Below are 12,156 nucleotides of genomic sequence, written 5' to 3'. Positions count from 1 at the left end.
TTTCCAAAATGGGGTCATTTGTGGGGTGTGTTTACTGTCCTGACATTTTGGGGGGTGCTAAATTGTAAGCACCCCTGTAAAGCCTAAAGGTGCTCATTGGACTTTGGACCCCTTAGCGCAGTTAGGGTGCAAAAAAGTGCCACACATGTGGTATTGCCATACTCAGTAGAAGTACTATAATGTGTTTTGGGGTGTATTTTTACACATACCCATGCTGGGTGGGAGAAATACCTCTGTAAATGACAATCTTTTGATTTTTTTACACACAATTGTCCATTTACAGAGTTATTTCTCCCACCCAGCATGGGTATGTGTAAAAATACACCCCAAAACACATTGTACTACTTCTCCCGAGTACGGCGATACCACATGTGTGGCACTTTTTTGCACCCTAACTGCGCTAAAGGGCCCAAAGTCCAATGAGTACCTTTAGGATTTCACAGGTCATTTTGCGGAATTTGATTTCCAGACTACTCCTCACGGTTTAGGGCCCCTAAAATGCCAGGGCAGTATAGGAACCCCACAAATGACCCCATTTTAGAAAGAAGACACCCCAAGGTATTCCGTTAGGTGTATGGCGAGTTCATAGAAGATTTTATTTTTTGTCACAAGTTAGTGGAAAATGACACTTTGTGAAAAAAACAATAAAAATCAATTTTCCGCTAACTTTTGACAAAAAATAAAATCTTCTATGAACTTACCATACTCCTAACGGAATACCTTGGGGTGTCTTCTTTCTAAAATGGGGTCATTTGTGGGGTTCCTATACTGCCCTGGCATTTTAGGGGCCCTAAACCGTGAGGAGTAGTCTGGAAATCAAATTCCGCAAAATGACCTGTGAAATCCTAAAGGTACTCATTGGACTTTGGGCCCTTTAGCGCAGTTAGGGTGCAAAAAAGTGCCACACATGTGGTATCGCCGTACTCGGGAGAAGTAGTACAATGTGTTTTGGGGTGTATTTTTACACATACCCATGCTGGGTGGGAGAAATAACTCTGTAAATGGACAATTGTGTGTAAAAAAATCAAAAGATTGTCATTTACAAGGTATTTCTCCCACCCAGCATGGGTATGTGTAAAAATACACCACAAAACACATTGTACTACTTCTCCCGAGTACGGCGATACCACATGTGTGGCACTTTTTTGCACCCTAACTGCGCTAAGGGGCCCAGAGTCCAATGAGTACCTTTAGGCTTTACAGGGGTGCTCAAAATTTAGCACCCCGCCCACTTGCCAGGACAGTTAACAAACCCCACAAATGACCCCATTTTGGAAAGAATACACGCTAAGGTATTCCATGAGGGCCATGGTGAGTTCATAGAAAATGTTATTTTTTGTCACAAGTTAGCGGAAAATGACATTTTGTGAAAAAACAAAAAAAAACCACAAAACCACAATTTCTGCTAACTTGTGACAAAAAATAAAACATTCTATGAACTCACCATGCACCTCACGGAATACTTTTGGGTGTCCTCTTTCCAAAATGGCATCATTCGTGGGGTCTGTCCTGGCATTTTAGGGTCTCTGCAATCATTACATGTATGGCCAGTATTAGGAGTTTCTGCTATACTCCTTATATTGGGCATAAGGGTAATGCACTGTGGGCTGAAAGGAAAAATTAACGTCAAACAATCAATCAATGTGGATGAAAAAATATCTGCCAAAAAATTTTGGAGAAAAAAAAAAAAAAAAAAAGAGGAAGGCGTCTGCCAGGACATAGGAGCTGCCGCCCCAAAAATCCAAACCCACCAGCTCGTATGCCCTGGCAAACCTGATTTATCCATTCACACCGATCGATGTGGATGAACAAATCATTGCCAGAGTTCTTTTTTGATACAAAGTGTTTGCCAAAGCATATGAATCCCCAACACCACTCCTCGGCCCATATGCCTCGGCAAACGTATCTTTTTGACTGCGGAGGAGAAATCTCGTCCTGCAGCGCTGCATGCACCGACTTGTGTGTAAGCTGACAGACGCGCAATGTTCTGTCAGGATGCACCATCAGTGCTGCAGCTGGTTAGTCGTTCGCTCGGTCCACCTGGAAGGTTATTGGATGGAAAAAGGAAAAAAAATACAAAAAAAAAACAAAAAACAGGCAAGCAGCAAAGCAATTACTTCATTAACATTAATAAACTGAACTTTTTTAATAAAAACCTTAACATTGCAAACTAAACATTAGCTTCTTTGCTTACCTGTTTTTTGTTTTTTTTTGTTTTTTTTAACTTACCTCCTGAGGACAAACCTCTCCTCCCCCATGGGACAATGTGCGAAGTGCAAATCGCACAGAGTTGTGGCGAAGTACATTACGCATTTTGTCCCAAGTGAAAGGAGAGGTTTCTGGCAGCCCTGTGTATTACGCTCTCTCAAAACCAGATGTTTGGTTTCACACTGCATATTGACATATCCGGTGGGTCGAGCCCGCCGCACCGTATCGTCCAAAACAGACCTTCAGGGAATACCACAAGAGTAGCATTCGGCCTAGTAATGAACTGCGTCGCCATAGACTAACATGACTTCCGGGCCGATCGAAATTGCCACAGAAGCCACGCAGTAACGTAGGCATGCACTAGTGTTAAGTCAAGCACTTCCGGCGTAGGGGGGGACCGCAAAGTGTGACTTTCGCTAGGCATTTTGCCCTAACGCATCGCAGCAGTGTGAAATAGCACTGAGAGACCCTTGTGTGCCTACCGCTGTGTCTGTAGTTCCCTACTCTCTAATAGTGTACCTGCTCATGGTACCTCTCAAAACACTCCCCTAGGCATAGTCCAGGCTGGTCAGGGCAGCGGGGACAATAAACAGTGGTGTCACGCCTTGTTCCAGCCCTGCTGCAGACACGACAGCGTTTTCTTCGGATTCGGTGACCTGGGGTACTTGGAATCGGATAGGCGTAATGCCTTCCATGCAGCCTGCTAGTTGCATCTTGGGGTTGGGCCCGGGCACCTCCTGGATACAGGAGTTCCATAGTGATCTGTCTCTGAAATTGTAGAAACGATCCAGTTCTCCCAGCCTTACTGTAGAGAACAAAGCTGTTGTAAACTGCCAATTGAATTAAATAAAAGGACACTTTTTTATACCAGCGCCTTGTTTTGCGGGAAAGTAAATAGGGCGCTAACCTCTGGTCATTGAAGTCCACCCCTCCCATGTTGGTATTATACTCGTGGACGACAAGGGGTTTTTCAATGACCTCAGTTCGCCGTTGAATTTGGACTGTCGTGTCTGCGTGAATGGTGGACAGAAAGTAAACGTCCGTCTTGTCCTTCCATTTCACCGCGAGCAGGTCGTCAGCACTCAATGCGGCCCTCTGCCCCCGTTGAAGTTTGGTGGTAATGAGCCGTTGGGGGAAGCCCCGGCGACTATGCCGCACGGTGCCACAGCATCGGATTCCTTCTAACTTTAAGTGCTGATAGAGGGCCACACTTGAGTAGTAATTGTCCACATAAAGATGGTACCCCTTCTGGAACAAGGGTGACGCCAAGTCCCACACAACCTTTCCACTGCTCCCCAGGTAGTCAGGGCATCCAAACGGCTCCAATTTGGAGTCTTTTCCCTCATAGACTCTAAAATAAGATGTATAGCCTGTGGCCCTTTCACAGAGCTTATACAGTTTCACCCCATACCGGGCGCGCTTGCTTGGGATGTACTGTTTGATGCCAAGGCGCCCGGTAAAACGTATGAGGGACTCATCTACGCAGATTTGCTGTTCAGGGGTATAAGCATCTGCAAATTTTGATGACAGGTGGTCTATGAGGGGCCGCATTTTGTGGAGCCGGTCAAAAACAGGGTGGTCACTTTCATGACAGGTTTCATCATCATTGAAGTGCAGGAAGCGCAGGATGTTCTCAAATCGTGTCCTGGACATGGCAGCAGAGTACAAGGGAACATGTTGTGATGGGTCTGTAGACCAATAAGACCGCAACACATTTTGTTTGATTTGACCCATGTTTAAGAGAAGGCCCAAAAAAAATTTAAGTTCGGAAACTTGGACTGGTTTCCACCGAAATGGCTGGGCAAGGAAGACATTCGGATTGGCGGTTAGAAATTGTGTGGCTTTACGGTTGGTCTCTGCCACGACTAGGTCTAAGAGATCCTGGGTGATGAACAGATAAAAAAAGTCTAGGGGCGATCCTAGATTATCTGTCATCACCTGGACTCCAGACTGGGCGGTGAAAGGGGGCAGTACGGGTGCGGCGGTATCAGGGGATTGCCAATTTGGATTTGCCAGCACCTCTGGTAAACTAGGGGTAGTACGGGCCCGTCTACTTGATGGCTGCGACTGGGGTGTTACTACACGTGCCACCGAACCAGTTTCAACTTCCACGCTGGTGCTCGCCACTTCACCAGGGTGTACGGAAGTACTGGTTCTAGGTCCAGGAGATGCTGTGCTGCCTGCCCCACCATGAAATCTCAGACCAGCACGAGCACCACTCTGCTGCCCTTGAGGCTGATCCTGCGCCACCTGCGGTCCAACGACATGGGGTGTGGTACGGCTGGCTCTAGCCGGGACCTCAACCTCGTCATCACTATCGGTCAGTGAGCCACTGCTCAATTCAGGTACAAACTCTGACCCAGATGATTCGTCGAATGGTTCGTCCCAATCGTCCTCATCCGACTGGGCCATGTACCTGAGAACCTCATCATCGGAATACCCCTTTTTTGCCATGGTGGACTGCTAAATTTAGGGGGTATTCCTCTGAGACTACCCAGAAAAAAGAGCACCTACTTAGCGAAAGGGAGTATTTGAGCGGTAGAAAGCTGTGATCACTGAGTTTTGATTTAAAAAAAAATCAAAACTGATGTTTACAGTGCACAGCTAGTGTACAGTGGTTTTTGCAGTGATCAGAAAAAAAAATTCTGTCACTGCGGTGGGGTGGGCTGAACGCAAGTGCAGGCGAGCGATCAGACCTGATCGGGCAAACACTGCGTTTTTTAGTGGATCCTAGTGACCCTAATAGATCTGACTGCGATCAGTAATGATCACTTACAGATACTATATAGTAACAATGTTGATTAGCGACAGTGATGACGCTAATTAGTGACTGTGGTGCAGTGGGCTGAGCACTAACTGACACTAACAAAGGGGCCTAGCTAACTGGCCTAACTGCTAACACTAGTGATACTAAAAAAGTGACAGTTCCCACTGATCACTGTTTTTAGATCACTAGGATAGTGACAGGGGGGTGGTGGCGAGTGGGGAATCAGAAGCAATCAGAAACAATCACAGGCCAATCACGGGACAATCAAAGCCAATCACAGGCCAATCACGGGACAATCACAGGCCAATCACGGGACAATCACAGGCCAATCACGGGGCAATCACGGGACAATCACGGGACAATCACGGGCCAATCACGGGCCAATCACGGGACAAATACGGGACAATCACGGGACAATCACAGGACAATCACAGGCCAATCACGGGACAATCACAGGCCAATCACGGGACAATCACAGGCCAATCACGGGACAATCACAGGCCAATCACGGGACAATCACAGGCCAATCACGGGACAATCACAGGCCAATCACGGGACAATCACAGGCCAATCACGGGACAATCACAGGCCAATCACGGGACAATCACAGGCCAATCACGGGACAATCACAGGCCAATCACGGGACAATCAAATACAATTACGGGACAATCAAATACAATGACAGCACAATATGACAGCACAATCAAATACAATGCACTGGGAAGGTGATTGGGGGGGGGGGGGGGGGGGTCTGAGGGCGATCTGAGGGTGAGGGGGGTTGATTAGGTGCCCGCACGGGGCAGATTGGGTCCTGATCTGATGGGTGGCAGACACAGGGGGTGACCGATGGGAGGTCAGTGAGTGATTACAGGGGAGAATAGATGTAAACAATGCACTGGGGAGGTTATCAGGGGGGGGTCTGAGGACAATCTGGGGGTCTGGGTGGGTGATCAGGTGCCCCCAAGGGACAGTTTAGGGTCTGCTCTGATGGGTGGTGGTGACAAGGGGTGATAGACAAGTGACAGACAGGTGATAGACAGGTGGTCAGTGGGTGAGGCAGATGCAGTACAGTATACAGTATACAGGGGTGGGGGGCTGGGGGGGGGGGGTCTGGGGGGATCTGAGGGTAGGGGGGGGTGATCAAGGGACCCTAGGGGGCAGTTAGGGACCTAATCTAAATAATAGCGTCGGCAGATAGTGGCAGGGGGTGATTGATAGGTTTATTAGGGGGTGCTTGGGTGCAAACTTGGGTCTGCTGGGGTGGTCAGGGGGGGTTCTGAAGGCTGGGGTGGGCGATCGGGGGGTCTGTGGGTGTAAAAAACCTGTTCTGTGCTTGCTCTAACAGGGCTGCCTCCTCCTCCGAGATCCGTGCGAAGATGCGTGCAGAGGAGGAGGAGGCAGCCTGTATAATACACTTTGTTACGTAAACAAAGTGTATTATACAATACTATTGGCCAGATTGTATTTTTAAACCCCGCTGGCGCTGCTAATTGGCCGGCGGGGTATCGGGCAAGGTGGGCGGGACCTTTCGCCGCGGGGAGCGCGCGTCATAGATGACGCGATCGCTCCCCGGACACGCCTTAAGGACCCGCCGCCGTCAGGCGTATTGCGGTCCTTAAGGCGTCCACTTTGCCGCCGCCCATGGGCTGTGGGTGGTCGGCAAGTGGTTAAAGCAAAACATATCCATGTGTTAGAATGGCCCAGTCAAAGTCCAGATCTAAATCCAATCGAGAATCTGTGGCAAGATATGAAAATTGCTGTTCACAAACGCTGTCCATTTAATCTGACTGAGCTGGAGCTGTTTTGCAAAGAAGAATGGGCGAGGATTTCAGTCTATAGATGTGCAAAGCTGGTAGAGACATTCCTAAAAGACTGGCAGCTGTAATTGCAGCAAAAGGTGGTTCTACAAAGTATTGACTCAGGGGGCTGAATAATTATGCACACCTCACTTTGCATTTATTTATTTGTAAAAATAATGTTTGGAATCATGTATGATTTTCGTTCCACTTCTCATGTGTACACCACTTTGTATTGGTCTATCACGTGGAATTCCAATAAAATTGATTCATGTTTGTGGCAGTAATATGACAAAATGTGGAAAACTTCAAGGGGGCTGAATACTTTTGCAACCCACTGTATAAGCACATTTGAGCGTACCTGAGGCAACATGATGATAAACTTGCGTATGTACAGTGCAAAACATTAATAACCAGGCTGTTTTACTTATTTTGTTGCCTGAAAGAGTTAATTTTGAAGCATGGAAGTAACGCACGAGTGACGGAGCTCCGCTCTGTCATCAGTCTCTCAACGGCGATCACCGCTAGAAGACTGTTAGACGGCAAAACCACTGTCTATATAAATTGCACAGCGCTGCGATCTACAGCAGCTCTGTACTGGGGACAGCTCTGACACTCGGCTGTCCCCTAGAGAGGCTCAAGAGCGATCAGCTCTCATAGGCTGATGCCTATGACAGCCGATGTCTGTCATTGGCTGGCGGGGGTAAAAAAAAAAGACAAATTTATTTAAAAAAAAATAAACGAATACGTAAAAAAAACAAACAAACATTGCAGAAGCGATCAGAGCCCACCAACAGAAAGATCTGTTGGTGGGCAGAAAAGGGGGGGGGGGTCACTTGTGTGCTGCATTGTAAGGCTCTGCAGCAAGCTTTTAAAGCTGCCAAGCACAACATTGTAAAAAAATAGCTGTGTGTTGTGTGTGTTGTGTGTGTGTGTTGTGTGTGTTGTGTGTGTTGTGTGTGTTGTGTGTGTTGTGTGTGTTCTTGCCTGAACTGCTCCACAGCTGGTGAGATATACTGAGCTGGGCTTAGGGGATTGAAGCAACATTTTTGGTGCATTACCGAACTTCTGTCGCATGTAAGAAAATCTTACTGCATTTGAAAACAAAAGTGTAAAATAGCGAATGCAGTATTTTCGCTACATACTTGTTTTTATTGGACTGCCCTTGGTGAATTGAGGCCAATGTGAATATAGCAGCTTCTGCTCACACTGCTTCAGCTGAGTTTGCTTGTTCATATCTTGTCTCCCTCCTGCAGGCCCTGGAGTGTTTATACCGACAGCAGTGGACAGCAGAAGATGGGCTTGGGATCCTCATCATTTCACCCACCAGAGAGCTGGCTTATCAAACCTTTGAGGTGCTGCGGAAAGTGGGCCGGAACCACGATTTCTCTGCTGGGCTCATCATTGGAGGAAAGGTGCGTGTAATTGGCTACGATGCCTGGTTATTATCTACAGAGGAATTGTCCGGCTGCTGACAGAGCAGAGTCTTCAACTGCATGAGGACCAACAAAGGCTCGGTTCGCACTAGGGTAAAAAAAACCTGCAAGTTTTCCGGATTGGGCATCAACGGACTAACGGACATGCATACGGTTCTTATTTCATGTATAAGCTGTTTATACACAATTGCTGTTTACACACAATTACAAGTGTATCTAAGACGAGAAAAAAAAAAACTATACATACCTGGGGCTTCCTCCAGCACCCTTCAGCCTGATCAGTCCCTTGTTGTCTTCCACCACATGGATCCTCCCCCGTCCGGTAATACCCCAGTCACACTTCCGCGGCTGGGAGCGTTCTGGGCCTGCGCAGTAGAACTGTGCAGGTGCAAAATTCTCCTTACAGTGGGAGTGTGATGGGGCATGTGTGGCCGGGATGTGCATGCGCAGTACGCCCTAATTGGAATGCACACCATTCCCCAGCGTTAAAGGCATCTAGCGCAATATCCAGGCAGCCCAGGAGGCTGTCGAGGGGTGAATCAGTCTGGGGGCTGGAGGAAGCCCAGGTATCTATACATTTTTTGTTTTTGTTTTGCATGTCTCAGATTTCCCTTAAAGGGAAGGTTCAAGCAAAATAAAAAAATGAGTTTCACTTACCTGGGGCTTCTACCAGCCCCATGCAGCCATCCTGTGCCCTCGCTGTCACTCACTGCTGCTCCAGTCCCCCGCTGGCAGCTTGCCGACCTCGGAGGTCGGGGGCCGCATTGAGTACGTTTTTACGCATTCCCGCTAGTGCAGGAACATTAACACATACATTTTTACGTGTTGCTGGTTCAATGCGTAAATTTTTACGCATTGAACCAGTAATGCGTAAAAATGTATGTGTTAATGTTCCTGCACTAGCGGGAATGCGTAAAAATGTATGCAATGCGTCCCGCCGACCTCCGAGGTCGGCAAGCTGGCGGCGGGGGACTGGAGCAGCAGTGAGTGACAGCGAGGGCACAGGATGGCTGCATGGGGCTGGTAGAAGCCCCAGGTAAGTGAAACTCATTTTTTTATTTTGCTTGGACATTCCCTTTAACCTCTTGACGACCAGCTAACGCCGATTGGCGTAAACTGGTCGTCTGCGGGTTACCATGGAAACGGCCGCTCGATCGAGCGGCCTTTCCATGTCAGTTCACGGAGGGTGTCTCCGTGAACAGCCGGAGAGCCGCCGATCGCAGCTCTCCGGCAAAATGTAAACAGGCGGGGAAGAAATCCCCGCTGTTTACATCATACGGCGCTGCTGCGCAGCAGCGCCGTAAGGCAGATCGGCGATCCCCGGCCTCTGATTGGCCGGGGATCGCCGGCATATGATAGGCTGAAGCCTATCCTTCAATGCGCAGGACGGAACTCCGTCCTGCGCATTACGGAGTGAGGGAGGGAGGGAGGTAAGGAGCGGGAGGGCAGAAATGGCTGCGGAGGGGGGCTTTGAGAAGCCCCCCCCCCGCAAAACGCAGATGGCCGGCGGCGATCAGACCCCCCCAGCAGGACATCCCCCTAGTGGGGAAAAAAGGGGGGTAGTCTGATCGCCCTGCTGGACTCCTGATCGGTGCTGCGGGCTGTAGAGCCCACGCAGCACCGATCAGTGTAAAATCCACTGGTCGGCAAGTGGTTAACGGATCCCTTTGTTCTGATCCACTTACAGCAGAATACGGATCGCTGACAAATTCAATACAATCGTATCGTATGAGAACTGACAGTGTCTGTTCTCCCTAGGCTGGGCGCCAAGTATGTATTGCGAATTTAAATCACCTGCCTCCATTACATTCTTTCCAATGACTGCTTAGTACACTGCAGTAGCCAGGCGCTGGTACATCCTCCTCATAGCCCCAGAAGAAGCATTAGGTTCCCATTGGATAGCAACAGACCATTGGGAATCCTCCCTCTCTAGACGACCTGTGTCTCCTGGCTTGTGGAGCGGAGCGATCAAGCAGCGTGTCAGCGGTGTAATGATTGGGGATTTTTCCTGTGTGGCAATCGCTGTGTCTCATATCTATGACATCATCTAATGGCATATTGAGACACAGCTGTATGATCCTGGTGCACATCTGGCTACTGTGGAGGGGGCTATATTGGGGAGGCGGCTTATATGTGAGTCAATCACTTTTTCCTGGTTTCTGATGGAAAAGTGGGTACCTCGGCTTATAAACGGGTCGGCTTATATGCGAGTATATGTAAATGAATATTATAAAATATAAGCAATTTTAATCATTAAGTTACATTCAGAAAGCTTCACCTTTAATTTTTTTTTCTTTTCTTTTTTGTAGGATTTAAAGCTAGAAACGGATCACATTCATCGCACAAACATACTTATCTGTACGCCCGGCCGCCTCTTACAACATATGGATGAGACGTCCTTTTTCAGCGCCTGTAACCTGCATATGCTGGGTGAGTGACTGGTGAACTGTAACCATGGTGATCGTGTTTATGATCCTTCTTGTTAAAGAGAACCCGAGGTGGGTTTTAATAATTCTACTAGCCCAGCCTCTGTTGCTATACTGCTCCCCCCTAGGCCCCTCCCTGCGCTCTGCTGTAACCCCACAAATCACTCAGCCGCGCTAGCGACACGCAGTCCCCCCCCTCCCCCCGCCGTGCAGCATTAAACACTTAACGAGCATCCAGCACCATCTTCTAACCATCCTGTAGCTCCTGCTGGCTTATAGGCATAGGTGCCCCCTTTTTAGATAGCTAGGCATAGGTGACTCCAGTATAGGAAGCTAGGTATAGGTGCCTTCAGTATAAGTAGCTGGGTATAGGTGCCTCCAGTATAGGTAGCTAGGGATAGATGTCCAGGTGCCATTAATATAATTACTTACCTCCCTCCAGCTCCAGTGGCGGTGTCTGGGACTTGTCCTGGTCCCCCCTCTTTCAGCTGCAGGGCAGATGGGCATGTCAACGGCTGAGGGAACGCTCCGGGGGGCAGCGTCATTGCGTGTATATGTGTTGTGCCCAGCACTGCCCCCAGCCGCGACGTCGCGTCATGACAGAACCGCATCTCCTCCCCGACTTCCAATTGACCAGCGGCCGGAAGCGGAATTTGATGGGACGCGGTGCGTTCTACTGCTGTTGGCTGCAAAATTTAATGGGACGCGGCCATACAGCCGCAATCTACCAAATAGGCAGTCGCAATCTACCAGTAGATCGCGATCGACCTAATGGGCACTCCGGAGCTACAGGATGGTTAGAAGATGGTACTGGACGCTCAGTAAGTATTTAATGCCCAGCACCTACACCTCAGTCCAAGTTACCACAGTTAGTTGAGACTTCCAGTTGCAGGAGTTCTGGATAACTGGGACTCTGCTGTATTGGCTACTTGGAGTCCGAGTCATTAAAATGTCCCAACTTTTAATACATTTTAAATTGCAATATTAAAAAAAATAATAGCAATAAATGAATCCAGCTTGTCCAGTTACAGAAGAGACATCCAATGCAAGGAGTCACCTGAGCAGACAGTTGACTGTTAGCTGAAATGGTTCTCAGTAAGCTTCCTAGAATATGACAGCTGCTGCGGGTTGAATCTGAAAGATAGCGGCATTCAGTTTCTTCCTTCTTGCAGACCTTTTCCTGTTAAAAGAGAGTTAAAGCGGACCTGAACTCAGAACTTCCTTTCTGCAACAGCTTAATAAACCTTTTAAAGAAAAACATTTCTTTGTTAGAGCTGTGTTTACAAATTAGCTGCTCTGCCCTGGCAGAGGAGGTTCCTGAGCTGAAACAGCTGAGAGATCACATTACAGTTATGATTAGACACAGATGAGGGGAGATTAGACAGGCTCTCTAAATACATACAGGGTGCATTTCTCTGTTTTCCTTCTGTCCTGTGCAAGAGTTCAGGTCCACTTTAATGGAATTCTGCCACTATATTTTTTTGTTCTAAAGCAGAGTTCCTCCTTAAGTTTGCTGCATGTTC

At 48.2% G+C, this 12,156-nt stretch overlaps 1 protein-coding gene across 1 annotated transcript in view; it reads left to right on the top strand.

Moving 5' to 3' along the window:
* Window positions 1-12,156, top strand: part of DDX10 (DEAD-box helicase 10) — a 339,094-nt gene that overhangs the window by 23,832 nt on the left and 303,106 nt on the right. The window contains exons 4-5 of the mRNA XM_068266912.1: window positions 8,028-8,186; window positions 10,517-10,637. Coding sequence (XP_068123013.1) covers window positions 8,028-8,186; window positions 10,517-10,637 — 280 coding nt within the window. The remainder of the gene's footprint in view (window positions 1-8,027; window positions 8,187-10,516; window positions 10,638-12,156) is intronic.

Source organism: Hyperolius riggenbachi, chromosome 2, assembly GCF_040937935.1.
Source record: "Hyperolius riggenbachi isolate aHypRig1 chromosome 2, aHypRig1.pri, whole genome shotgun sequence".
In the NCBI taxonomy this organism is placed as follows: domain Eukaryota; kingdom Metazoa; phylum Chordata; class Amphibia; order Anura; family Hyperoliidae; genus Hyperolius; species Hyperolius riggenbachi.
This window is presented reverse-complemented; position numbering and strand designations above follow the sequence as displayed.